This window comes from Epinephelus lanceolatus, chromosome 13 (genome assembly GCF_041903045.1).
Source record: "Epinephelus lanceolatus isolate andai-2023 chromosome 13, ASM4190304v1, whole genome shotgun sequence".
Classification (NCBI taxonomy): Eukaryota; Metazoa; Chordata; class Actinopteri; order Perciformes; family Serranidae; genus Epinephelus; species Epinephelus lanceolatus.
This window is the reverse complement of record NC_135746.1, coordinates 12,619,242-12,645,477: the sequence shown is the minus strand read 5'-3', so window position 1 is coordinate 12,645,477 and position 26,236 is coordinate 12,619,242. Positions and strand designations below refer to the sequence as shown.

Genomic DNA, 26,236 nt, shown 5'->3' with positions numbered 1-26,236 from the left:
ACTTGAACTTCACTTTAGGCAGAGGGGTTGGGGAGTGATTACTGCCATTAGGTTGTGGAGAGCATGTGCAGGGATGAGTAGTGTTGAGTATAACTTGTTGATGTGTGAGTGGGAGTGTGCGAGCGAAGTGTTGTTGTGCGCAGTCCTGACCTTGAATGTCAACTGGGACACACTTATCCACTTCTTCTGCTGGCCTCTTTCCCTCTTCCGCTCTTTTATTTCAACATTTTTACCTCCCCTCCTTCCACCTGGGCTAAAACCCACGAGAGCCGCAGTCCACTCAAGGAAAAGGTCAGAACCATTTCTTCTCTTATTCTCCACCAAGACACCCCTGCCGCCACTCTCCTCTTCTTCTTCCTCCCCATCCCACTTATATATTCTGATCTCTTGTTCTGGTCTTGTTTTCTGAGTTTTTCTCATTTTGTAAGAAGAAAAGGAACACACAGCAATGTGACCTGTTGTGACTGTATTGTTTCAGAAACAACATGTGACATTAGCACGCCACATTATCCAACAAATGCATTTAATATGCAATTTGGACATGGTCACATTTCATATAATCCGAAGAGTCTGAGAGACAGTCAATTATTCAATATGTCTGGCTGCTATAATTAAGACATCTAGGGAAATAAAATCAATTTCACACACAGATACATGTAGAAAGTCATTCACAAACAGAAGCACCGACACAAATTCCAGGGCTGCTTTTGGATTAAAGCATAAGTAAGTGGATTACTGTGCTGATGAGTAAAAGGATAATTACAGTTATTTTCAACCTGGGCGTTATCCCAGTTTCTTCTATTATCCTGACTGATTGTGTTCAATTTGTTTGCCTTTTGTATTCCCACTTTGCCACAGACAATGCTCTTTGAGTTTAGCATTTGAAATTCAAAAAAGTCATTAAAATGTATTTTTTAAAACACACTAAAATAAAAATGAAATGCTTTCAGATCAATAGTTCACTTGCTTTGGTCTGAATCAGGGACTAATTTTGTCACAAAGTTGTGTAATTGCCTAGAGGTGGTTCGTGTTCTCACAGCAGCATTTACAAGCAGACCACATCAAATGCCTTGTGTGAGAAAGCTGCTCTTGATTGGTCAGAATTTCCATGTGGGAAAAATTCAGGAAGTAAACAAAACGTTGAAGAAGAGTACACTTGCAAGATAAATGTGACACTTTCTAATGTCACAATGGAGGGACAACTACGCAGGTTGATTTTAGCGCTGCTCATCGTGGACTATATTGCTGTCATTGTTCATTTTAGTCAAACCATACAGTTTGAAAACGAGGCGCGGCTCCAACTAGAAAACAATGTTTTGATGCACTGGATGTGCTGAATGTGCATATTAAGGCAGATCAAGATCTACATTTAGCTCATCATCGTCTTGACGGTGAAGATTCTCAGTCATCCAGGTCATGGTAATCGTAAGTGCTAATATCGTAGGCAACTGGACTTGCATCATTGTCTTGTTTTCGTCATGGAAAAAAAGGTACTTGATGAAAAATTGGCAAAATTAACACTGCTTGAAAGCTAAACTTGAAGGAAATCAGTAAGGGGTTAAACATGTGTATACGGATTGTGTGCAGCTTATTAGCCATTTTAGCTTAGCTAAAATAAGCTAGTTAGAAAGTAGGTTTAACACATTTAATGTCATATCAGACGTAAAGAGATGTTAACAGATCAGGGACATTGCTGATTGCTGCTTTATCTACTGAAGGGACATTTTCAAATGGGTTAATATGGGCTGTGGGTCAACACTGTGCAGATGACACACTCATTTATTCCTCTACAGAGCTGAACAAGACTGTTTCAGAATTACTGAAAAGTAGGGCTGGGACGATATGCTTATCTTGTGATACGATACTGTTAAGATACTTGGAAAAGTGATGAAATGAAAAGATACATGTATTGCAATTTTTAAGTATTGCGATCATACAAGTATTACAATTTATTTCAATTTTTGTTTACTTTTATAACACTAAAGAATGGGTAAAAGTTGACGCATACAGTTCTCGAGAATGTATACTGTGAGGCATAGTTACAAAGGCAATGCACATCATGTAAGTTAGTCTCTGACTTTTAATTCAGCAGCATCATATCCTGCATTGAAAAGTGATAAATAAACTAATCACTGTTTTCATTTTTCACAGTTTTATTGCATTGAAGCACTTTGTGACCTTGAAACTTTACTCATTTACATACTAAAATGTATATATACTATAGAATGGAAACCTATATATGTATATATACATATATAGGTTTCCATTCTATGGTATATTACTGCTGCATTCAGCTGTCCCTGAAGTGTATCCCATACACTGATTTATTTGTGGCAGCTCCCGCAATATCAACATTGAATGCCACATACTGATTTTCTATTGTTTTAATATCAAAAATGGGTAAAATTGAATTCAAATGCAGAGCTCAGCCTCTCTTTGAGAGAGAGAGACAAGGACATCGGGCTATGGACCTTAAATAATGTGATAATTCATCACTTTGTCGGCATGTATGTCGCACATCAGCCATGATAACTAGCGAGAAGAAGGCTTGGCAAGATAGTTAAAATGTCACTTACAGTTTTCAGGTGATTTGGGCAGGTTGGTTGGTAGGTTGGTAGGTAGATAGACGGATAATGAAGCATTTGAAATGGATTTTGACATTGATGGCAACGATTTAAGCTTCAAAGCATTTGAGTCACCCTTAATATTGTTCCCTGTATATCAGATGGGTTCTCTGATGTGTACGGGTTATCACTTGTTGTACCCTGCTGTTTTAATGTTATTTTGAGGCTAAATGTGGGTTTTCAGTGTTTTACTTGTACAAATATTGTTTGTTTCTGTTTGTATCTATTAAAGTGATGCTTTTATTTTAGAGGACTCATGGAAGGATAACCCCTTTGGCTATAAGAGATCCTTATAACAAACCAAATCAACACTAAAAGAGTCCTGATTCCTGAGTCCATGCTTCAGCCTCCTGTTACCTCTGTGATTCTGTAAAAACGCCATACTCACCCACCTGCCCGCTTTCGCTCCGCTCCTTCCTCCAGCAACCATGTAACAGACTTAAACTCCATGGGTGGTGCAGTGTTTTGCTGCGGTGCTTCTGGCTGTGAGATGCTTTGACCAAAGAGCTAAAAAATCTGCACTGAGCCTGTCAGGTTTCAATAAACTTCTACAAAATCCATCTGCTCAAAACAGATCAATCTTTCGGGTCCACTGTTAAAGCCACAGTTCAAAACTTTTGGATGTTTTTTTTTTTGTGATGAATGCTTCCTGTTTGTTTTCTGTATCCTATTACATCTTCTTTTTTTGTTGTTTTGGTCATGTTTAATTTATCTGTGGGTTTGTGTTGGAAATTTGCAGCATTTTGGGTGAAGAAAATAATTTCATGCAAAGAATTAAGAACTTAAGCACCATTCATGTCAATTTCATAGTGGAAACTGCAATAAGGATGGAGACTTTGACACCTCCCACCTAAGCATAATATCCAGTACCTCCATTCATGCATCCTCCCACACACATAATTGGTATTCCATGCTAACCTGGTAGAGAGTGTGGTTTTTGTCCTTGAAGCAAGGTATAAGGAGGGAGTAGATCTGCAGGGAGTAGTAGTAGGCAGCCAGCTGGAGCGACAAGGCAGAGTGACACTGCTTCTCAAAACACCTGTTGGCATCCAGTACCTGCAGAGATGGAGGGAAGATATGAATATAAAAGCACGCTGCTAGTGGGAGAAAAAAATATGAGCAAAATTCAAATAAACTCCACTTCCTTCCAAAACTTAAAAAACCCACAGTCCAGTTCACGATATCCGAAAATAAGCAGTGAAAAATCAAAACAGCTCAGATATTCAGTGAACACACCCTGCTCATTGTATCAAACAATGCAGAGCTCACAGTTTGTCACCACCGTCAGTCTGCTCTGAAGAGAGTTAATTAACTCTCTAGGAAACGTACAGTGATATCAACTCCGCAGCAAGTGTTTCTGTAGTTTTTGTATCACTTTTCATGCAACTTCCATGACTTCCCTACACAAAGCCACCAGATTAAAGACACACATCACCCCCGAACCAAAACACATATTTTTCCTGTAGCGCTGTTTTCAGGGTGTTGGAGTGTTGGAGATATCAGCCGTAAAGATGTCTGCTTTCTCTCCAATAAAATGAAACTAGATGGCACTCAGCTTGTGGTGCTCAAAGTACCAAAATACTACATCTAAAAAGCTCAACAGCAATGTCTCTTTCCAGAAATCATGACCCAGTTACCCATGATAATCCACGGACCTTGTTGTGAGCAGTTTCATGTAGGAACTATTTTCTTGCTATCAAACAACACCCACCAAACGTACCTCTCCGCAGAAGCTAGCTCACCTGGCACCACTGAGCTAGCTAATATTTCAGCTCAGCCAAAAAGGACACCGTTAATGTTTACATCTTGCACTGTCCCGAGCATGAGCCTCTCTTCTATGAGTAGATGCACTCTTCCTTCTGCATGGTGATACGGTTGGCAGGTGTAGTTCAGTAGAAAGAAGATAGTTCCTACTGTCTTCGCTTTAAGACAGGTGGTGATGGAGCTTTTGTGGCCCGAGCAGCTACATTTTGGAATGCTCTACCTGCTCCCTTACGATCTGCTGACTCTGTGGTTTCTTTCAAAGCCAGGTAAAGACACACCTGTTTAGACAGATGTTTGGGTAACTTGTATGTACCAGAGTTGTACATCTTCAAATTTTGTGTATTGTTGTTGTGTAGAGTTAATTGTTCTTTTTTCTTGTGTGTGTGCAAATAGTTTTGCTAGTTGTGCACTTTTTGTCTGCCAAAAGCGCTATATAAATAAATTTTAATTACTTGTATGAAACTACTTACAAGGTCTGTGGATTATTTTGAGTAAAAAAAAAAAAAAAAAAAAGACATTGCTGTTGAGTTTTTTAGACGTATTTTTTGGTGCTTTGAGCGAGGGCTGAGTAATATCAACATTATATCGATATTGTGATATAAAACTAAAGATTGTCTTAGATTTCGGATATTGTAATATTATAACTGTTGTCTCTTTTTAGGTTTTAAAGACTGCATTACCTTACAGTGAGCCTATCAACCTGAAATCTTAAGTGCAGAGCTGATCTTCTTCCAGGAGCTGCTTGTAAGTGTGTGGGCCTATTGTCTGTGGGACAGATGTAAAGCTCTGGGTGGCCCTGCACTAACATGATCAACTTTTCCATCTTTATCAGACTGAATATTTATGATAAGTTGTATGTCGGCTGTGATTGGTTGGACTTCATCACATTTAAAATGTAATAGTAACACACACCAAAAAGGTGCTGATCACTGGCAATAGACCTGGTTGTAGAAGTGTCACACACTCTGGCTCCAAATGCATTTTTTATTTTGATGACGTTTCCAACTTTGAGCCTTCTTTAAGATTAATGAGCAGGTACACTGTTCTCTTATATGGACCACACCTTTGTTACACATCTGATGACGTTTAGGTGATCTTGCTACACTATGAGGTTGAGCAAATCACATGACACGTGCTGATGCACTCCAAAAGTTGAACTCGGTTTATCTTAGTTGGTATTATCCATTGCGCCCTGAAAAACAGGCGCTTGAGAACGCATGAGCCGCAACGCCGTCGTCTATATTGTCTAGTCTATATTGGAAACAATGAATCTGAGGACGCAAAAAACACAGCATGTGTACAGCCCCTTAGTCATCATGTCCTCATTACTGATGATTATTTATCAAATATCTCTGTGTAAATATTTTGTGAAGGCATAAATAGTCAATCCTACAATATCGTTGCAATACTTTTATTGAGGTATTTGGTCAAATGTATTGTGCTGTTTGATTTTCTCCATATCACCCAGCCCTATTTTGAGCACCACAAGCTGAGTGCCATCTAGTTCCATTATAGTGGAGAGAAGGCAGACATCTCTACGGCCGGTATCTCCAACACTCTGTGCCTCACACCAAAATAATCTAGACTTATAAATAGCAACACAGGTAAGAGGAAAAATATGTATTTTTGATTTGGGGTGAACTGTCCCTTTAAGACTCATGAGGGCTCTCACTACCTCCGCTTGAATACAGACTACTACGGTATGTTTCTCTTACTTGCACTTCATTTTCTCAGCTATCAAAACACAGTGACTGCCCCTGTGACAGCAGAGACATGGTGGACTACATGTTGCTGTGTGGGAGTATTCACAGTATGTGTGAATGTTTTTTTGACTTGAGGAAGACATGACACTATGTGAGATGTGAGATGTGTATTGTTACTGCTATACATCATTCTGCAACTTTACTCTGGTGCCTTTAAAGTGCAACTTTCATTTGACGCACTGATGATGCAAACAGTCTAACACAGCAACTCATGTAGAAAGGTAAGGGATCAGTAGAGGATACGGATTCACTCAGCCATTTCCCAGACTCCCACGAAAATACACGCTTCTATTACCGGAGTCTGTTGTTTGTGTGCGTCTAAAATAAAACTCTGTGTGTGTGACTGTGTGTCCACCTTACCTGAGGCAGGGCTAGTAAGTAGGACAGAGCCAGCATCATGTCCCTGGGAAATGCATCGTTGGCCAGCTGCAGCAAAACTGGAAAAGGATGGAGGGATGGAGGGATGGAGAGGAGAGGGGGAAGAAAAGACTTTAACTAAAGCACTGAGGATTAACAACCAACCCTCCCCTCTTGGACAAGTTTCATCCCACGTTTGTTGAATACAGACGACAGTGGCTGTCAGAATACACCTCTCTGTGGGCCAGACAAAAGAGAGGGAAGGTAAAAATAGAGGGGAGATGAGAAGGAAAGAGGGGAGACTAAGTCAAGAAGCATCATTAAAAATCCCCCCCAGAGTTCTGGGATGCTGTCCATCTTCTCGCTGGGCTATTGTGTGCGTGTGTTTGCATATGCTGTGTACAAAATGCTTGTTGCGTGTGTGCGTGTGCACGTGTTTGGTTTCTTGCACAGGGAGTATTCATTATTCAAACAGTAAGTACATGCCCACTTCTAATAAGTGCTCTCCAGATGAGTCCAAACTTCATCTAAGTGCACTTTAAAGCAGAATCCTCTGAATGCCATATTAGCCTCTGCATACTGACGGCGGAGACAGGCAGAGGGGTTTGATTATAAGAAATGCAAATGATCTTTAAATGGTCTGTTTGAACCACTGATCTGGTCGTGCAGGTCGACTGTGAGCAAACAGTTTTATTTATGAAGCAGATTTCTTACACAGAGGCAGCTTGGAGGTGATGCACAGACAACACAACACCACAGAGCAACTTGATTTAAAGTTAAGACAACACAATTTGAAGTTAATACAATTTAAAAGAGCAAAATAAAAACGATAAAAGAATAAAAGATGAGCATGAATAAATAAAAAATATTTAAAATACGTCTATTAATGACAATACAGCAATAATAAGTCCTTGGTTCTTAAAAACATTTAGTTTAAAGCGCTTGAGGACAATGTTTTCAGTCTGGATTTAACAACTGCAGAGGCGGGGTTTTCCTCAGAATAAGCATTTTCTGAAGGTCGTACTGTTATAATGTACTTAAATTTATGTATCTAACTGTTTTGTACAAACAGAAGAAGATAAAAATGTGTGCCAATGGACACGAATCAAACTGAAACTTTAGAAACGCTGCTGCCAATTATCCTACACACTGCCAAGCTTTAACCTCACAACGAGAACCCAAACTGTTTTCACAGCCATCCAAACATTTCCTCGAGCTGTGTCGACTCCATATGCAGTTTTTATGTTCTGCAGCTGTGATTTGCTCATCTATTTATTATGTGGACGATGGTATGCATTAATGAGACGTGTCATGACACCAGAAATTTAGTAGCTCATATCAGTGCTAGTGAAATTCCACAATTCCTAAAACCCAATTCAACACCACAGTAAATCTCATGGACATATACTCCTTTATTAAAAACATTTAGATTCAATATGATTTATAATTTATCACTGATCCCTGAAGATCCACTTTGAACGGGATGTACTAGTTTATGTGGATTCAAGATTTTGATGTGTTGATGTACACTCACAGGACAACTTTATTAGGTACACTTTTCTAGTACCAGGTTAGACCCCTTTTGCCTTCAGACCTGCCTTAATTCTTGGTGTCATAGATTCAACAAGGTGCTGGAAACATTCCTCAGAGATTTTGGTTCACATCAAGAAACCAGTCTGAGATGATCTGAGCTTTGTGACATGGTGCGTTATCCTGCTGGAAGTAGCCATCAGAAGATGGGTACACTGTGGTCATAAAGGGATGGACACGGTCAGCAACAATACTCAGGTAGGCTGTGATGTTTAAACCATGCTCAGCTGGTACTAAGGGGCCCAAAGTGTGCCAAGAAAATATCTCCCACACCATTACACCACCACCAGCAGCCTGAACCGTTGATACAAGGCAGGATGGATCCATGCTTTCATGTTATTTACACCAAATTCTGACCCTACCATCTGAATGTGGCAGCAGAAATCCAGACTCATCAGACCAGGCAACATTTTTCCAATCTTCTATTGTCCAGTTTTGGTGAGCCTGTGTGAACTGTAGCCTCAGTTTCCTGTTGTTAGCTGACAGGAGTGGCACCTGGTGTGGTCTTCTGCTGCTGTAGCCCATCTGCTTCAAGGTTGGACGTGTTGTTGGTTCAGAGATGGTCTTCTGCAGACCTTGGTTGTAACCAGTGGTTATTTGAGTTACTGTTGCCTTTCTATCATCTTGAACCAGTCTGGCCATTCTCCTCTGCTCGGTTTGAACTTCAGCAGATCGTCTTGACCATGTCTACATGCCGAAATGTTTTGAATTGCTGCCACCTGATTAACTGATTGGCTATTTGCGGTAACGAGTTGTTGAACAGGTGTACCTAATAAAGAGGCCAGTGAGTGAATAACACACACTGGCAGTACTTTTTAGACAATGGCCTAACACAGCAATAACAGTTCTTTACCATCTCTGTTTTATGGCGGCTGATCTCATCCTCTGCTTGGAGGGTAAGAGGAACCTCATTGTTTTCCCAATTTGCGAACATTTTTAGCTGCTGTTTTTCTTTGGGTTAGCTGTTAACTGCTATCAGTTACCTATTATATCTCTAATGGTGAGTCTCACACATAACACATCGTCAACATGTCACACCCACGCCGCTCATGGTCCTGTCATGTCAGCTGTCCCATTAATATAGACATCATTTGTCCCTCTGTCCCTCCATTAAGCAATCGTACTCTATATACAGAACGGCGAGATGGCATAACAGCGCTATACTCCCACCTCGGACAGGCAGTCTAAAAGGAGCTATAGAGACAGACAACCATTCATGCTCACATCTTGACATCCCTGGAATCATCCAGCCCATCACGCTCAAAATAAGCTTAAACATTTAGGCAGTCTATTAGTATCCATACTGACCAATCTAAACACACTTGATTTACCATTTTCCCAGAGTTTTCCAGTCCAAAACACACTTTAAACGGCTCAGAGTTAGTATGTAATACGGAAGTGGGACACTGCTCGTGTTGTGTGAGTGTGTGTGTGTGTGTGTGTCCCTGAGGCTGATGGGATTTGGAGTCTAGACAGAGCTTTGGGCACAGGGATGGACTTTTGTCCCACACTGCTGGCCTCAAGGCCACAACAGACAAACACAAGGGTGCACAACCACACTGTCACTCACACACATACACACACACACAAATGCATACCGTTATGATTAAAAGTAGATGAAGATCAAACACTGTAAACACACACACTCCTGAAGTTAATCACTCACTTACTCACTTGCTCACTCAGTCAGTGTGAGGAAACAGTGGGAGAGAGCAGAGAGAGAGGCAGAGGCAGACAGATTCACTTTGTAGTCTCAGACCCAAGGAGAACAAAAGCCTGTGTTGGTGATAAGAGCCTGAGACAAAATGGAACAGACAGAGTGGAGAAAAGTGGAGCATGGACACTGGGGGGGAGGCGGGGGCAAAGGGAGAGACATATCCTGTAGAACAAAACGCACACTAATATTCATATGTGCACACACGGGCCCCAATACCTGAAACAGTTAGAGGTTTGGTGTGTGTATGTGCTAGCTGGGGGGGGGCGTGGAGTGATGCGCCAGCTTTAAGTGCCATAACAGCTTTCTTAAGCAGAGTGCCCACCCTCCTCCTTTTCTTGTTTTTCTTTTTCCTCTCTCCCCTCCTCTCCTACCCCCCGGGTTTCAACGAGCTACACCTCAGAATGAGCTGATTACACGCCTCTCTAAAGCTACTGATACCATCGGGACAGGAATTACCAGAGGGGTAAACACACACACGCACACACAGAATAGATAACCCTGACTTAAAAGCATACAGTATTTCTGCTTGTGAGGGAGAGAGGAAAACAGAGAGAGTGATAAAGAGACACCACGTAGACACACACACACACACACACATCTCTGCTCCTGTGTCAGCTAAATCGGGCACATTGTTAGCGGGATGGTGAGACAGTGACTTATTACTATTTCACCTGTGCAGGCAGTGTGAAAAACAACTTATTATGGCCTGGTCAACACGCGGCCAATGGCAGCGCTCCATGCTCCTTGTGTGTGTTTATGTACGTGTGTGTGTTTGTGTGTGTCTCCATCTGTGTCCCCTCGCACTCAGTGCCCGTTTTCGGCACCTTACTCAGCTCAATCCCATTGAGTCACTTTCCACTTGTGTCATCATTAATTACCTCCAGCTTATCTGGGCCAGGTGAGAAATCAATATATTTATTTTCTTAAAGGCCATCTCCTAGTCTGTTTTTGAGGACAGCCGGCGTGGCGGGCCGATACGGGAGTCATTAATCGAAGGTTGTTATCGGACGTGGCGCCGTCCAGACCGCCTTTTCTCTTTCTCGACACGTCGCGCTCAGCGGCGGCTCCGACGGGAAGGTGACTTTTAAGAAGAGAGATATTCATTTGAATGACAACGGCGGGGAGAGCTTAGATTTTAGTGGAACGTGTGCGTATGCATATCGATGCATTAGTGGTCGAAGCGTGCGCCTCGTGTTCTTAAGTGTCCACGTATTAGTATTCAAACACACACACATGCACGGACACACACATACATTTGCTTTTTTATTTCTGTAGTGGCATTGATTTTGGCGAGCAGCTGCGATCCATCACGCGGCGTGGCCTTGATGTTTTGACTTGATGCTATCTCTCTGGTATCGCCGCGGTGACGCGTCATTATTTACTGTTGCCGTGGGTATACATTAATTAATCAATGTGAGGCTATTCTTCCCATGTTGTCCCCCAGTCCGCCACATGTGAGCTCCGTGGCAAGACGGATGAGGAGAGGAGAGGGCAGGAGGAGGAGGGGAGGAGAGAACCACACTGCAAATACCAGACTTCACTAAGACGGAGCATTAAGAAACAGCTCAAGTTACACAAAAACTCACTCAATCTATCCTCAACACTTAGAGAGCACTTTCTAAGTGCTTTCCCTCTTTTTTTTTTTTACTATTTGTCAATTACAAACAAGAAGAAAAGCATTTCTAAATTCAGGGAAAGTTCACAAGCAGGCAGGCGTGTGGTGAGAGGGTGCCGAATCAATGCAACACTGGGTCAAAAAATACTCCAACTGCATTATAAAAGATTGGGATTTTTTGTTCTGTGGATGATGAACGAGTGCAGAATTCCATCTGTGAGGAAATACAGTGAGTGACAACAACCCCACATTTAAGTGTACAGTTTGCAGTGGAAACACTAGGGTCTAGGTACCATGTCTGAAGGGTTGCTTTTGGTTCCAAAGGTACCATACCAAAAGTGTTTGGTGGAAACGGGGCTTAAGTGTGACGAATGGGGGGATGACATGCAGCAGAGGGCTGCAGACTGGACTCCAGCAGCAAAAGACATTGCCTTTGCATATGGGATGCCTGCTCTACCCACTGATCCACCTGGCGCCCCAGAGATTGTGAAATAAAGATGAATATTTAGGCCCACATTTCTCAAAACCTTCTGGTGTCGTCTTGGACTCAACCACATTTTTACTCGGTCTTGTCTCAGTCTCAGACAAAAGGACTCAGGATTTTAATTCAAGACCACAACTGCAGGGATATCACCAAAGCTGTTTTCATGGTAACTCGCCACCTCCTATGAAGCAGTGGCTGCCCACATGGACGCACACAGTTTTTGCTCTGCCGCACTGAGCTCATCGTGTTGAACTTCTGGCGGTCTTTGTCATGCAGTGTGGGACTCGCACTGGTCTTGTCTCAGTGAGTGCGTTTACATGGACAATTTAATTACGTTTTCATCCGGAATGAAAGTTCATTCCTATTAAAAGTGATCTTGTAAACACCCAATTCGGAATGAAAATGGCCAATGCGATTGAAAATTCAATCCGATGTAAGGGGCTGGAATATTCCGTTTCTAATTCCGAATGAAAGAATTTCTCGCACTTGTATACACTCTTTCCTCTTTAAGTTCATTCCGGTCTTTCTGCGCATGCTCGTTTCCTTGCGCTTCTGGCGCAATGACGTATATAGCACACGCGCAACTCGTTGCACTAACCAGTTTCCATTCGTCACAGCACAGTCTTCTACCTCCCTTCTCCTCCTCAACAGACAAAGCATTAGCAGAACAAGGTTGTTGCCGTACTGCTGCTTCAAGAATATAAGCAAAACAAGCCAGAAAAAGGCACTAAGAACGGCATCGTCAAGCATCTTGTTATCCGGAACGAGGACTACAATGTTTTCTTCCGGTAAACGTAAACATGTAACATCCTCCCCGCCCCCTATCCAATCAGAAACGTTCCCTGCCCCAAACCTTGCGTGGAACCGAATAAAGGCGATTAAACTGATCTCCCGTGTAAACCCTCATTCGGAATGAATATTTCCCATGTAAACTACCTGGAAAGACTTTAATTCTGAATGATTTCCTTCAGATTTATTTCATTCTGAATGAGAAGCCATCATGTAACCACACCCAGTCTGAAACACTCTGGTCTCTGCACATCAACATTGAATCTAAACATGAAACCCCATCTTTGTTTTGTACATTGCCAGTTTCAGTTAAGTTAATTTATAAGTGTATCACATCCTCAAATAAGTTGACAACAAAGAGAAAAGGCACCCTTACATTGTGCTATTTTAATATGAGGAGAAAGCAGAAAAAGACAAATATGGAGGCGCAGATGGCTGAAAGATGCAGACAATATGGTCTGTCTGCTGCGCAGCAAAGTTCAGTTTTATTTCTATCACAGCACGGTCTCAGTGGCAACAACATGTAAAATATTACTCCGATATTATTTAAAACGATCTCACTACAGTCTATAACAGATTTTCAGAGAGCAGCCATGTGGGAAATCAGACTGTGGAGCAGTTTAAACATGCGACAGCTGACTCAAACTGAGCGTCAAATGACAGCTGAACTGGCACAAATTCAGCCTGATTATTAAAGTAGTCTGAGGCTACTAATCTGGAATTAAGGTACAGGTGGTATCGTTTATCTTTAGAGAGATAGTTTGGATCTTTTGAAGTGGGTTTGTATGAGGTACGCAAAAGCTAAGCAACGTACTGCTGTGGACAGGGGCAGCAGCAAAACAAAGTTTTAGGCTCCTAAAAAAAGTCCCACTTAAAAAAAAAAGGTTCAGTGTGTAAGATCTGGGGGGATATACTGGCAGAAATTCAGCAGTACAGGGTGCAGCTCCTAATAGTGTTTCACATTTGCTTGTTTTTTGTGTGCAACTAACGCCTAGTTCACATTACACAATTTTTCCCACGATTTTGACGTCACAGAGGATCTTGAGAGCCACCTTGGGTCGGAGGTGAGTCGGCAGATAGTCTGCCACGACGAGTCCTCATGTGTGAACAAGCCTACGAGCAAGTCGCCCCCTCGTCTGCGACTGGGACTGGATATCTGGTGCTAGAAAACTGGAGAAGTGTGACACAACTGACAAAGAGCATCAGCCAATGAGAGGTGGGATACGTCCCACATCAGCACGCAGGAGGACGGAAGAAATGTGAGGAGGACAAGCCGCAGGGTTGCCAGGTCTGCTTATCAGCCGCGACTTTGGGCTTGTTTTTTTTGTAAAGTCGCTTACAAATATTGGTAGTCATGGGTTGTAGTTTTTTGGGCTTGTTTCTAAAGTGGAGTTGCTTATTTGCGCTTGCTCTTTAAACGTCACCTTTCTCTCTATATATATCCGTCGCTTCTTTTGGGCTTGTTTCCATAGCCCTGGTTGCTTGTTTCTCTCCCAAGATCTGGCAACACTGACGAGCCGGCAAGCAACAACAACAATGGCGGCGTCCACAGGATCACGGAGAGCACGTTGTGTTTGGACCCAGGCTCTGGAGGCAGATCTGATTCAGCACTGGGAAGAATATCCATGCCTTTACGATGTGTCGTCTCCAAGTTAAAAAACGTAGTTTGGTGACGTCACCACGTTATCTGGGGCTCTGTCGGCGAGGGTTCGAAGAAATCTTGTGGTGTGCACACACAGGTCGTAACGTGGTTGGCGAGACTCCCAATGACAGAAACACACGTCGCAAGGTATGAACACTCAAAAGATTACGATAGTCTCCCCAACGTGAAAATCTTGTGAATGTGAACGAGCCTTAGGCGACTAATGAAATCTTGCCGACTGATCTGGTCGACTAATTTGGTTGATTATGAGGGGGCAGCCCTACCGCAAAAGATCCAAACTAACCCTTTAAGGAAATGTTCACTATCTATCTGTGTGTGTGTAACTATGTGTCGTGTTTCTGCATGCTTACCCTCTGTAGCAGGAGACAATGTTTTTCCTTCAGTCTTGGCCTCGGCCAGTTTGCCCGTCCTCAGCAAAACCTCGGCAAAGTTTTCCTGAGGCACATCTTTGTAGGAGGAATACACATCTTGACTCTGGTAGAAAGAGCAAGAAGAGAAAGTGATGAATAAACACTGATCGCTGTGCTGAGGGACTCCCAACAGTCGGGAGAGCAGATCAGAAAATGACACACGGAGATGTGATTAAGGTGACTGAGCATCTTAATTCCCAAGGATCAGACAGACGAGAGAGGGAGTAAACAAATGAACTTCACAGCCAAATAAAGCCCTTTAAAGACTGCGCCTTTTGATAATTCATTTATAGGATTCTTGTACAAGTTATTTCTCAAGTGTCTTAGAGGCGAACGAAGTTTGCGCGCTCGCCGGCGTCGGAGCTATCGCTTCGACACACAATGTTCCCTGTCTATCTTCGTCACTCCCGCTCTATCCATCTTTCTGTCTTGTTGTATTTGTCTCTCTTTCTCTCTCAATCAGCCTCTCCTCCCTCCCCGCTCCCTTCATTGGAACTGTTAAGGTAAAAACCAATCCCATTGATCAGCCGGCTCATAGACAGATGGACGTGGGGAGCCATTATTGGTAGATGGATGATGGAAGATGGATGAACGCTGGAGATGGAGCGGAGGAAGGGATTTGGAGAGGCCTATTAAAATGTCATGAGAAGAGATGTATCGGCCTTCTGTTTCCCCTCGCGTCCACTCTTTTAGCTATCCACATGATTTGTATCTCTGAGTAAAAAGCCCAGTCATAGCCCAGGGCGACCATTTTCTAGGCATAAAGGTCAAACTACTCCTTTTCTTACTTTTGTTCTTTTCTACTTCCATAACTCCTTCTGTCGACATCCCTTTCTTCTGGATTTTTATGCTCTTCATCTCTCCGTTCATCTCACATATACAGGACTTCTGTTAGTTGTATTTTATATCACATCTCCAATTTTATCCGCTGTTATCGCACCATCATTCTTGAGTTTATCCTCCTTTTCCTGTAAAGTACTCCCAAATTGCTTTTGGCATTAAAACTACTTAGTCTGAAATCAATATTCATTTTGTCTCAACACTGCTTTTGAAGGAATTTATAAGTCATAAGAGGAAAAAAATGAATTAAATGCCTTTAAGTCAAACACCTACTCAGGCATTTTTGCTGTAATTTAAAGAAAGAGGCCTGAGGTGAAAACAGCAGAAATAAGGACAACAGGGATGCAAAAGGAAGACAATATAATGAGGCACTGGTCTTCAGCCACTCACCAGGTCTACATAGGGATCATCAATGAGTTCCTGATAAAAGGGGCTACAGCCTTGACGCTGCAGGTTGGAGTTCTCACACGCCCCTTCCTGACTGGTGGCTCCCGCGTCGTGACCCTGAGGAGCCATCAAAACATCATTAAACTTTCACAACATGCCCACAGCACTGTCATCTCTCTCTGTCCCACAGCTCGCATCCTCTCCGTTTGTCTTTTTGTTTTTTGTCTTCCTCAGAAACTCGCGACCACGAGCTGCCCTCCCAAATCGCTGCTGAGACCAGAGACGCCATCAATCTCCAACCCGGCGACCATCGAGCCAGTCCAGCCGCCAGCGACTCGCCAGATATTGAAATATTCAACAGGCGGGCCAATTAATTATGCAAGAGATGAGCTCTTGAATTGTTGTTTTTGACTGAGGCCTATGAAGTCTGTGAGTGTGTGAGGTACGAGGGCAGACGTGCAACTGTGTCTTTTCTCACATACACACAGAGTCCAACACATACATGCTGAGAGGGACTCCCTGAAAAATTGGTATTTCACTCAGATGGGCGTGGTTTTGCAGGACGCAGCAGTGCACACTTCAGCAGGCTCTGTAGCTGTCTCAGCCCTTAAGTGCACAATCATACTTTACATGACAGCCTGTGTGCACCTTTGTAAGAATGCAGAACAAAAATCCTGAATTATTTTGACTGGATAAAAATGAGAAATTGGACTCAGTATTAAAGAATGGACTGGGCTTGATGAGGCAACCTAGACTGGATAATACACGCATACAATATGAGATCGGTTTATCTGATGTGTTTTAATGTTTTCCTAACATTTGGTCTCACACCTTAATAAATGGAAACTGATAGTCAAGTCATTGTCAGCCTGTTTGGGCTGGGTGTCTGTTGATGCAAGATACGACCTTGATATCAGAATACAGACCCCTCCGTCTGAGTAGATGTTTGTTGTTGGACATATTTTAGTCCCTCTAAATGTCTAAAATATACTTATAAATATGTAGTTGTACATATTTCCCAGTATAACATTATGATGATCAATTTGAGAATATCAGCAGTTGGCATAGGATGATATGAAAAGTTCATGTCACAATTGTCTTAGCTAAAATAACTGATTAACAATGTCATCCCGATAATCAACAAAATAGGCTTAAAACTCTTAAAATGACACTAAAGCAAATTGGAATCACTTCACCTTGTATTTTAGTTGCATCACAGATAGGACACTTTTTCGTGAACATCCTTTTTATTTAAAAAACAAACACTCTTGGAGCCTTTGACACGTGGTATTAACATGCATCTTGGGTGGTTGCATCACATGTGCACGGCACTAAACACAAGACGACCACTATCCATGATCACTCAAACCACTTCCTGAGGTGGTCTGAGACACATTTGATCTCGGATCTTTTGTAGTGTAAACACTACTGTTGCATTCTGATGCATCCCCAACAAGGACTACATCATCAATAGAGGACATGGAGGTTATTCTGGTGCTAATGTTCTACAACTTGCCCATTTTACAATGATTTACACGAGGTGTGACCACCCATCTTTTTTACACACAGCAAGGTGCTTCATCTAAAAAATATTATTACATCAGCCTTTACCCTGAAAGAATTTAGTACAGGGTCCAAAATCTTATCAAACACAACACCTCTATCCTTGTTATAGAATCTCAGTCTCTCCAGATGTAATGTGGGAAAATCATATATGGGAACAACGTCCATCTTCCATACTCATAAAATTAACTTCTTTGTGATCACCATTCCAAATGAAACAGCCATTTTTTGGAACGTCCACCATTTTGACCTATGGAAGGAGACATGTTGAATTCTGCTGACAGCGATATCTCCAGCTGTACCAACACAACTACTAATGTGACTAGCAAGCATGCTAGCAAGAGTGTGGACATAATAACTGTGTGCAGGGCTTTCTGACTTTCTAGCATAAGTGACATGAGCAGTAACAGATCCTAACACAAGTGCTGGAGACGGATGATAAACACAGGTGTGAACGGCAACATGTCTCGGCTCTCCACTTGTGTTTGGATCACCAAAATTCACATTAATAAGAGGTGTAAACAGGCCCTTAAAAAGCATCCTTTTCAACAATTTGAAATGGCATCATAAATATATTTGGATAGAAGATACGTTAAATTAATATCTTTTGTGTTTTTTGAGGTCGGTGCATATGCAGCTTGTTTTGCAGCATCACATTTATTGTTCAAGTTCAAGTTCAAGATATCTTTATTGTCCCCAAGGGGCAATTTGTGGTGCAGCCAGTAGTAGAACAACAACCCAACAGCCACTTTGGGTGCTGCTGGGCATGATATTCATGATTATCCCAATAATGGAAATTGACCACAATCAACATATTGTGAGTGTAATTTATGGTGATGTGCAATAAAATTGTGTATCGTCCCGTTCCTAATCAGCAGGCAGGTAAAGTCATTTGAAAATCTGCTGAGAAGTCTTGCCACGGTTGCAGCCATGCCAAAAAACCTCAGTGTATCTTTGTAAATCATGATTACAAAGCAATGAAACATCATCTCTGTTTGAAGTTAGAGTTGGGTGTGAGGTCTTCTGTAAGTTTAATTTTGTGGTTTAGGCAAAGATCAGATCACTAAACAACTTTTAAGGTAACAGATTTGCTATCTTATCCAAAAAGTGACGAGATGACCCAAAGTCAGATGAAAAAAATTGCTCATCAGGCACGTAACAAGCTATGTATTAACGCAGGACGTAAAGCAATGCCCCTCTATAAAATACCAAGTTTTATGGAGTCCTCCTGCTGCGCAGCTCAGGAACCAGTGGAGTTAGAAACAAGTATCAGCAGTTGTTGCCGTAATCGTTGGTTGCTTGATCATGCCTTTTACGGCACACTGCTGTTCATGCATCCATAAACACACATAAGTCAAAACAACACATAAAACCACACACGCTCAGACTCACATTAGTTAGTTATTTCACTGATTAGAAACTTTACTGCCCCTGACAAAGAAAACAGTCTTCAGCTTCACCACAGATCACATCAATCAAAAAGAAAACAGCTAAACTGTTCTTACATGCAGCGGCCGGAGGTAGTTGATCGAGTCCTTCCACCAGCGGTGGTCGCTGACAGCGGTCAGCACAGCCTTGGTGGTCAGTCCTGTAGTGGTCAGCACCTCCATGGTCTTGGCTGTAGTCCTGTGCAGGAGGTCCCCTGCTGTCCCCACAGGGGAGCCCACAGAGGAAGCGCCAGCCTGGGGCCAAGCAGGTGACAGCGGTGACAGGATGGACAAAAAACATGACAGCCCCGTTATTCTAGTGTGTCACCCTGGTGTCTGTGCAGCAGTAGAGTCTCTAACACTTGAAATCATCCTGCATTAGTAGCACAGGATCCTCTGAACACTTCTTTTTCCTTACAAATGAAAAAGCTGCATCAGAGGAGTCCTCTGATCATTACATCTGTATTGTTATATTAGACCAAAGGACAAATTTGGAGCTGGGGACTCTGGAGTATCAGTGTGGTATTAGACATGGTTATGTTCTGTTCTTTATTAGGTACTTGAGAGCAGCACTTCAATAAGGGCAGGGCTCTTTGTGTTTGTGGGTTTGTTTGTGTAGAGCGTAAGGGAATTACAATGTGCACAGTTCAGGCAGCAGAGAGACCTCCCAGCCCTGCGTGAGACACATACACTGAGTACCTGTACAGAAAATGTGCCAAAATTCGTACTTTGTTGTAAAGTGCTGTCAGTCAGGATGATTACACACATAACCTTAACTCTCGTGACTATAATTCAGGGGTGAATTCTTTGACACAAACATCTGAAAAACAAAATTGCTTGTTTCTTAAAGTCTAAGGTCAACATTTTAGTAGATATGCTTATTTTCTCTCTGGTGTAGAGTTAGATGAAATAAATACCACTCTCAGATCTGTCCATCAAGTGTAAGGCGGCAGCCAGTGTCAAGTTGGCTTAGATTAGCATACAAAGTGGAAGCAGGGGGAAACAGTTACCCTGGCAAAGTCCAAAGGTAATGAAATCTGCCTACCTGCACCTCTCAAACCTTTTAAAACCAATGTGTAAAAGTGTAAAAGTGTCAGTTTACTGTTTTATAGGGGTTATGCACTGGACAAATTAAACTCTAGCGAAAGTTCAGGAAGACAAAACTTTTCATGCTCAGGCTGTAAGTTTTCTCACCCTGCCATTCACTCCTCGCACATATGCACCCTCACTATCTCTAGTTGTCATTGTCTGGGTAGGTCAATTGATTCATCGGCTGATTCACAATCAACCAATAGCACAGCGACACACCTTCTCTGTCAGCCTATCATCTTACCGCTACTCATTTTAAATACGTCTCTTCCTCTGCTGTAGTTCTTTCTTGCTGCAGTCGTGCGCGCCCTCCACCTCCCCATCACCACGTAGTCTTTACAGATTCATCAGCCTCATCTGCCTCATCAGCCTCAGAGTCATCAGCCACCACCACCAGTGTCTGGACTCCATGAGGGGATTTATCCTGCTGCTGCTCAGATGTCCCTCGATCTCAAAATATCTCCCTCTGGTGTTTGAGCACCAAAGACTTCTGTTAAATCTTAAATCAGCACAAATCATCTGTTAATTTGCACACTCATATTCTGTATTAAATAATATGTTGGATATTAACTTTTTGTCCAGCTGCCACCGTGGAAAATGGATCCCACAGTCTAGCAGTTACTCAGTAGATTACCATTGTTTTTCAGGCTGGTGAGTACAGCAAATCTAGCAGCCACTTACATATTTTACTGGCATGTGGCTGGTGGTAAGTGTTATTTTTCAACCCTAAATGTAACCATGGTGTATGATTCAGATTCTGATTCAGACAACTTAATTAATCCCACCAGGGGCAATTTGTTTGAACAGCTTGCCTTGCACACATACTATAACATAACATACAGTAAGAACTAGACACAAACATTAAAAGAGAATTCAAAAGACAAACAGCAGAGGGAATAAACGGTTTTGAATACCGGTTAGTTTTAGAGGCAGGTAAAGCGGATTCACAGAGTACAGGAATAGATGTAGCTGTCACTATTTAAAGTGTGTTTTCAGTTCATCAAAGTTAATTGTAATGTTTTGGCCACCTACAAATAGTCTTGTTCAGTGATTACTTGTACTAAAAAATCCATTCAAGGAGTTGGATGTTCAGTTTTTCCAGTAAGTACATTTTGTTTTAATGGTTTTAAGCCTGTTCTTGCTGGTGAAAATTTACTTAAAATGTAACTAGTAAAAAGCAACTCAGTTACTTAAACCAAAAAGTAATGCCCCCCCCCCCCCAAAAAAAAAAAAAAAGAACTCGGCTTAGGACTCTTGTCTTGGCTCACCATCACGCCATTACCTTGACGCACATGCACTAGTGTCATCTACACTCGGAGTACGTCCTGGCTCTAGATGACTGAGTGGGGACGCTAGAGGGCGCTAGGTGCTTTTCTTTTTTGCAGTGTAGTTTTTCTAAACCACAAAGAAGACAACGTTGCTAAGAAAGATCATGTTTTGGGAAACTCCGCCCTGCAGCCCAAAACATTTCCTAACTGTATTGGCTCATAGCTACAGCGCCTAAGCGACAGCGGATGGAGTTTAACCAAGGGACTGTTAGACTACAACTTGACAAAACAATTGAACGGTACAGGAACCATGCAACCGTCTTCTACAGTGGAGTCACTCGCTGTCAGGCAGCTTAACATTTTATAACTACGGTACTTGGATACAAATATGGAAAATGAGCTAAAGAGAACATTTGAAGAGCTACATGATGGTGTTGAGTCTGTCGCCCACTGCAGACATTGTCTGTCCACAACAAAAGCTTCGTCAGGATAACAATGGATATCACGTCACTGGATATAACGTTACTGGGACTAAAAAATCTACAGAAGCGCTACCACCAGAGGTGGGTAGAGTAACCAAATATTGTACTCAAGTAAGAGTACTGATACTTTAGAACAATATTACTCAAGTAAAAGTAAAAAGTAGTCATCCAAATAATTACTTGCGTTAGAGTAAAAGAGTATTTGGGGAAAAAACTACTCAAGTACTGAGTAACTGTTGAGTAACGTCTGATTTATTTGTAAAATAAGAACATGAATGTAATCAATCAAAAATAATAATCTGCAAATTCATGTATTTTAAACGATACCCCTTTAACTAAAACAAAAATAAATTAAATCTTTACAAACATAACATAAATCAAGGCACAAGACACACAAATATATTCTTATATATACTGTACATATATATGTAATTATGTACTCAGAGGTGGGTAGAGTAGCCAAATATTGTACTCAAGTAAGAGTATTGTTGCTTTAAAACAATATAACTCAAGTAAAAGTAAAAAGTATTTTGCATTAAAACTACTCTGAAAAGTACAATTTATCCAAAAGTTACTCCAGTAAATGTAACTGAGAAAATGTAACTAGTTACTACCCACCTCTGGCTACCGCTTAACGTTACAGCACTGTGGTGAGGCCAGCAGGTCGACAGTGACTTCAGAGATGGTGAGAGACGTGTTTCATTAAGATGCTCTGGTAAGAATTGTTCATACACCTCTATCTAACTTGACTATCTTTTATTGTTTAGGGCTAAAATGTTTTAGTGAAAGGGAACTTCAGTTTGTGAAGGAATACTGCATGATGCGCGCCGTTTTAAAACCTGGCCAAATATAACGGAGTAACGCACCGTTTGGTAACTGTAACTGAGTTACTGAATTTAAAAACTAATGCGTTAGAGTATCAGTTAATGCCAAAACTAAGGGCGTTACTGTAACGTACTGCCCAACACTGCAGATAACCATACCTGTAAATGCACCGTGCTAACCAAGCTAGCAGCTAGCATCAGAGTTAGCTCTTCTTGTACAAATACCGCCTCTTCTGTCTTCAAAAAGCAGGCTAAAATTCCAAACTCAAAGCTTCAAAACATTCCACAAACCAATTAGTGACATCACAATTGCTACATCTATTATTTCATGCAGTATATGCTCCCAACTTATAATTAGTCTGGCACATGAACCCCCATATAATGACGAATTGTCATTTCCATACTTATGTTTTTGTTCAGGTTAAACAAACAAAACCTAATGTTTTAATTAGCGAGCTTTAGGCATGTTGGTAGGTGGATTTTTTTACCTTCTGATAGAGCCAACTAGCTGCTGGCTTCATACTTGACAGGCAGACATGGCAGTGGTATCAATCTTTTCATCTGACCAAGTTTTCATCATCTTTAAAATCCACAAAATTAATGGTGCATTGTGATGCAAATTGCACTCTTGGGGTATGTCTGACAGCATGCTACCAGTTCTCATGGCATGTTGGTTACTGCACAATTGGAAAGGATTTTAAAACCAAATCCAGAAGGTCAGTGGGCCAGGGCCAAATCGTTTAGCGCCTTTCATCAATACTTTATTTGGCAGGGGATTGAGGGTCAGCGAATGAAAGGAACTCAAACACACATACACTCAAGATGTTTGTAAAAAACACAGACACATGGATAAATAAGAAAAAGCACCTTCAGAGTGTGCGCACACACATACACACACACTCACTCACAGCCAGGACTTGAATGTACTTGAGAGAGGAGTGGGGACATCAATACAACAATAAAATGACAACAGACAGTTTCAAATGAGCACTCATCCACACACAAAGGGGATGCAATGCAAGTCATGAAACATTAACACCCACTCAAGGCATCATAAAACTGGAGGTGCTGAAGGAGGAGGAGAAGGGGAGGCATAAATAAACCAAGCGAGCTGAGCAACCTTAACACTAGATTTACACCTCATCAAATATGGAGCAATAGGAAAACACACAAACCGAACAAAAGCACAGAGACACACCCACACAGGAATGGTAACAGAGACGGAGCTACAACTCGGACAAAAAGCGAGCACATTAACATACTGTGGAGAGAAAAAAAAAAAAAGCATATGGAGAATAATAACACATGCAAACCTTTACAGAGTCTGTCTCATCGGCCTCTCGCCCACTCTCAGTAATAACAGGCTCCATTTGATAGTTAACTGCCTGGTACAAAACCTAGAGGACAGAAATAGGGAGGAAGACGGAAAACAACAGATGAGACTTGTTATATTATTTTACAACCCGCTATTTTAGCAGAGTAATCTCATTGGATACACGGATAAAATGTGGTTAGAGGTGGTATGATTAAGAGGCAACAGTGTACTTTAAAAAACAAAAAAAGAAAAGAAACCAAATTGAACTAATTTGAAATTTAAAAATGTTCTGTTCAGATAGGATGTGATGCATTAACGACTCTGACTTTGGATTGTTTGTTTTGCCAGGCTCGACTCAGTATTCATATTACAATTTTACTAATTAGCAATTAGTGTTACTAATTATGGTTCCACTGTTGACTGGGTCGCTGAAATTACATGTTATGGTTGTTGGTTTTTTCAGCTTATTATTTTGCTAATTTTGAGGATAGTGACAATTGGCACAAAATACTGGTTTAGCAATACATATACTGAAGGTGAAAAAGTGACCTGAGTTTGCAGGTCACTGGAGGCAGCCAGCAGGCCGTGGATGTTGTCGGGGGGACAGTGGGTTAGAGAGAAGGCTAAAAGCTCCTGCCGGGCTTCCAGGTCTCCGTAGCCCTCACACTGACCGAGCAGACTGCACACGTCCCATGCTGGACTGTAACCTGGAGGAAGAACACATGGAGAACAAACACAGGAGGGTAAGAGACGAAGTAGGAAAAATGGATGATGTAGTTTTAAAGGAATATTTCACCCTCAAATTACCATTTAAATATCAGTTTCTCACCATGTTCTGCTGAATTTATTAAGAAAACATAGTTTTTCTTGCAAGCCTCTGGTGAACGGAGAATCCAAAAACTGAGAAAATTCCTAATGAACTGAAGTCATTGGGGTCCACGTTTAACAACAGCAAAACTATATCAAAACTTATGTTTATAAACTCTCACAGAACTCATGAAGTATAATCCAAGTCTCATTTATCCAGTCGTATGCTCAGTATTTTATTTGTGATTTTAATTCATCAAGAATTTTTTGGATTCTTCGTTCACCACAGGCATGTGAGAAAAAATGTTTTCCTCATGAATTTAACGTAACATGGGGTGAGTAAGTGATATGCATAAATCATCATTTGGAGGGTAAATATTCCTTTAATTAAAGGGGAACATCAACTAAATTAGGAATTTTAATATGTTATAGCCATACTAGTAAAGATTAATTAATATTTGTGAACATGAGCTACTCTCTCTTAAGGTGCGGACCCACCAAACTGACATCAAAGAACTAGCGGCGACGAAAGCCAACTGTTGTGTTGTCTACGTCGCCTCACATCGCCCTGTGTCAGTTGCATTTGAACACACTACACGGACTACATCCGACGGCCAAGTGGCACATACGTTCTGCCCCTGCATAAGAGAGCGGGTAAGAGAGTGGCACATCCTGTCAGCCGAAGGGTTTCCTATCTGTGCAGCCAAGCACCGCAGCACCTCAACGGAGTATTACATCCAGACGGTTCCGGTGTTTCCTCTGCAGGCTCCACTTTACTCAGCTGCCAGATTAACCCACTGCTTCTTCCCACTTTATCCTGAATAACAAACCAGGGCTCGGTGCTCCGGTTGGATCCAAACAGAGAGCCAGGGCTAGCTCAGAGACTACCGGAGGCTAACTGGCTGTGCTTCCCTCCGGTCATGCTGCGGCTAACGCTCTGCTAGCCGCTCCCAGCTAGCTCCGGTTTGTTATTCAGGTTAAAGTGGGAAGAAGCAGCAGATCTGTCGGGCAGCTGAGTGAAGTGGAGCCTGAGGAGGAAGCACCAGTTAGCCCAGGTTTTACTACAGGCAGATTCACTCGCTACAGGAGCGAGGAAATAAAACCTGAACAGCCAATCAGAGCGATCTCTCTCACAGACAAGCTCCTACAAACTGGCGACGCCGAAGTGCCGACGGTGCGGTACACACCGCAAAAAGTAGGTTGACAGACGCTCACCGACGGCCCGACTTTGGTCGACAGCCGACTGTCGGCTTGGTGTGTCAGGGCCTTTAAAGCCAGAAGGCAGAGAAGTAAGTCTCAAACATGTGATGTCGTAGGGTATAAAGTCTGGAGCTGCGCCATAGACAATGAATGGAGGACGGATTTTGTGGACCTACAGAATGTTTGTTTTCTTTTGAATTTCTTTATTCTATTGTAGTGCTCTCAGTCCTGACATAGAGAATGTACCCTCACACTAAG

General features: G+C 42.0%; 1 protein-coding gene across 1 annotated transcript in view; it reads right to left on the bottom strand.

Annotated features, from left to right (window-relative positions):
- nbas (NBAS subunit of NRZ tethering complex) overlaps positions 1-26,236 on the bottom strand; it is a 290,957-nt gene that overhangs the window by 144,250 nt on the left and 120,471 nt on the right. Inside the window, exons 35-41 of the mRNA XM_033648658.2 lie at positions 24,521-24,678; positions 23,970-24,053; positions 19,072-19,248; positions 16,007-16,120; positions 14,717-14,840; positions 6,512-6,588; positions 3,543-3,680 (exon numbers count right to left, since the gene is read on the bottom strand). Of these exons, the coding sequence (XP_033504549.2) occupies positions 3,543-3,680; positions 6,512-6,588; positions 14,717-14,840; positions 16,007-16,120; positions 19,072-19,248; positions 23,970-24,053; positions 24,521-24,678 (872 nt within the window). The remainder of the gene's footprint in view (positions 1-3,542; positions 3,681-6,511; positions 6,589-14,716; positions 14,841-16,006; positions 16,121-19,071; positions 19,249-23,969; positions 24,054-24,520; positions 24,679-26,236) is intronic.